This window comes from Arachis duranensis, chromosome 5 (assembly GCF_000817695.3).
Source record: "Arachis duranensis cultivar V14167 chromosome 5, aradu.V14167.gnm2.J7QH, whole genome shotgun sequence".
NCBI classification, from domain to species: Eukaryota; Viridiplantae; Streptophyta; class Magnoliopsida; order Fabales; family Fabaceae; genus Arachis; species Arachis duranensis.
Window position 1 is genome coordinate 2414380 of NC_029776.3, and position 3450 is coordinate 2417829.

The following is a 3450-nucleotide window of genomic DNA, read 5'->3' on the forward strand; positions in this document are numbered from 1 at the left end:
TGGAAGGGGAAGCTATGCATGGTGAACGTTAAAGGCGATGCAGCGAAAGAAGGGGTTGTTTACGATGTTGAAAAGGATCTTTGGAAGGAGATGCCGGAGGGGATGCTTGCGGGGTGGAGGGGACCGGTGGCGGCCATGGATGAAGAAGTGATGTTCGTTGTTGATGAAGTGAAAGGTGTTGTGAGAAGGTACGTTGAGGAACAAGATTCTTGGGAAGAGGTTTTGGAAGATGAGAGGCTCAAAGGTGCCGAACAGGTTTCTGCCGAGGGAGGTAGGGTTTGTGTCGGGTGGATGTAGTGGCGAGGCCTCGGAGGATATGGGTGGTGGAGTTGCCGGAGGGTTTTGAGGCTATAGCTGTTCATGTGCTGCCTCGGATGCCCATAACTGATTTTTCTGTTAAAGTTTGAGTTTTTTTTAATTTTTATTTTTCTTTTAATTTGTGCAAGAGATAAAAAATGAAAAGTTGATTGAGAATTTATAAATCTAACCTTTCCTGCTGTGATTGGCTAATTTTTTATTTTAATTGTAAAATAAAAGAGTTATTTATTTATTTTTATTTTCTTAGATAAAAAAATTAACTTAATTTAGTCTATTAATCAATTTATTTATCTGTTTAAGTAGATATAGAATTCAATAATATCTTGTAGATATAATCATTTATTATATTTTGTGATAATTTTAAAATAAATTTTAATTTGTAAAAAATTAATTCTTAATTTATAAATTTAAAATTTTTTTAAAAATATTATAAAAATATAAACTAGGTCTTGGGTGGGAGAATCTATCAATTTTACTGTCTGTTATTATTGGTTGATATATTTTGTTTGTAAAATAAAATGATTTTTTTTTTACTTTTATGCCTTTTTATAGATAGGTTGAATAGTCAACTTTCTTTCTATATTTGTTTTTGTGGCCGGTGGTGGGTTGTCTGTCGTTGAAAGTGAGAATTTGTCTTCAAGCCGTTAAATGGTGGAGTACGTATTCGAATGTATACTTGTATGTGGTGTCAAAAAAATAGCTTATAATATTATTCAATTTTTATTTTTGGTTCGGTGCAAAGTGTGTGGTGTGAATAGTGGATCTTGATTTTTAAGATTTATGCGATTACTTATTTTGGTGTTTCTAAAATTTAAAATTATCTATATTAGCAGATTTAAGTTTAGGTATCAATACAGTCTTTTGACTTTTTTTGTGATGACTAGACAAACGGAGTGCTCAGATGACACTCTTCCTACCACGTTGGATGATGGGTAAACGACGTAATTTATTCTTGGCACTCAAAGAAGTAAAAAATGTCGTCGTTTTGTATATAAAGGGAGAATAAACGATGGATATCCAAAATAAAGAATAGGTCTTCTTCTTTACCTCTATTATTCTTCGTTTCTAACTTGTTTGGACGCCAAAGATAAACGACGTCGTTTACTCATCATCTAACGTGGCAGAGAGGGTGCAATCTCAGCACTTCGTTTGCCTAGTTATCGTCGGAAAGAATTGAGAGACTATATTGGTGCGCGGACTTGAATCTAAAGAATCAATATAGGTAATTTTGAATTTCAGAGACCAAAATGAATAATCGCGTGAATTTTAAAGACCAAAATAGGGATTTAGTCTTGCTAGAGAGGAATGGAAGATGAGAATAAATTAGGAGAGTTAATATTTAAAGTAATTTTTAAATTTACAATCGAGTTTCAATCTCGAATTTATAATTATCTTAAATTTATTCTAATATATTAAAATTTTAAAATATTCTAAACGAGATTATTTATGTTCTACTTAAATGTCAAAAATAAAAGAGTGAATACTCTCTCTGCCTCCGACAATTATCTCGAAAGAACTACGAGGCTAAAAAAAATATTCAGCTTGATCTCTGATATTTTTTTGGGACTGATTAGTCTCTGTGCAAAAAAAAACATCGATTTTTTTTACACAGGGGCTAATTAGTCCCATAAAAGTAAATTTCAAAAAGGATTTCGTTGTCTTTTGAGATAATTGTCGGGAGCTATTTTGCGTTTTTCTCAAAATAAAATGACAATGTTTTATCAGTCGAATAAATTATTATTTATACAAATAAAAGATGACAAATAACAAATAATGTACTAATATAAAAATAAAACGACAATTATAACTATGGAAGATGGTCTTAGTGTGCCAAAAGTACCCCAACATTGGTTATGCAATTGGTTTGTTAGGGTATTTTTGGCACACAAAAGTCATCTTCCGTAATTATAATTATCGTTTTATTCTTATATGAGTACATTTATTCTTTATCAGTCTAATGTAACTTCTAATGTGATTTTCGTTCAACTATATTATTATGAGGAGTGTTAGGGGCCAGTAATTTTTATGATATGTAGTTATCGAATAGTCATCAATGATGTTTTTAATAGTGTAAAATTTTATCCAATAATACAAGATTACTCATTTTTATTTTACTAATTACATGCCGGTCAAAATTTAATAAAGTTTATGAATCTAGACTTTTCCTATTATTATTTCATCAACAAAAAAATATTCTAGAGATGATCATTATTAAATTTATCAATTTGAACTCTAAATTAGAAGTCTAGATAGTATTAACTCTAAATCAGAGTTTGGCATTGGTAATGAAAGTCCCTTGTGAGGGGTTTATAGGTCCCCTTTCTTGACCGGCAACTTGAGGAGTGATGAGATATATGGCGATTCACGTGGTGGCAATGTTGGATGAGGTGAGTGGTGGATACTTAAGGTGATGATGATGACTCATCATAGATTTGGATGCCACACTGCACTTGTATTTAATGAGTTTAGTGATATAATTGGTATATTCGCTTTGTATTTTACCATCCTATCTTGTCATAACCACCAAGTCATTAAATTTGTTCTGGTCTTATTCTCAGTTGGAGATTTCCATGATAGGTATGTTTTTACCATTTTGCACGTATAAATTAAAAAAAATCAACTATTAAATTTATGTATTATTTTTAAAATAATAATATATGATTAATAAATATTATCATTTTTAACTAATACTTAATTAATAATAATTTATATTTATATTTATAGATATTTTACATACAAAAAATATATAATTTATATATATATTTACTAAAATTTTATTCACATAAATTAATATAATTTGTATTTATATTTTTTTTAGAATTTTTACACGATTAAATAATAACAAAAAATATTGAAAATTAATAGTCTCCTATATGTATACATTATATTAATAATTGATTTAGTTATTAATTTTTTATGTATATATAATATTTTTTTATATTTTATCGTATATTTTATATCACGATAATGTACAATTTTATTTTCTATAAATTTGTAAATTGTAATGGTCTTATTTAAGTTAAATTTTATATTTTATATTTAATCAACAAATTTTACATGTTTAATTATAGAGCAAATAAAGTAATATATAAATTATTTACATGTTTGAAATATTATTCTATTAATAGATGG

General features: G+C 28.5%; 1 protein-coding gene across 1 annotated transcript in view; it reads left to right on the plus strand.

Moving 5' to 3' along the window:
• LOC107487047 (F-box/kelch-repeat protein SKIP25) overlaps positions 1–501 on the plus strand; it is a 1313-nt gene extending 812 nt beyond the window's left edge. The window contains 2 exon segments of the mRNA XM_016107627.3: positions 1–283; positions 286–501. The exon segment at positions 1–283 is cut by the window's left edge and continues 39 nt beyond it. Coding sequence (XP_015963113.1) covers positions 1–283; positions 286–407 — 405 coding nt within the window. The 3' untranslated portion in view covers positions 408–501.
• The last annotated feature ends 2949 nt before the right edge of the window (positions 502–3450 follow it).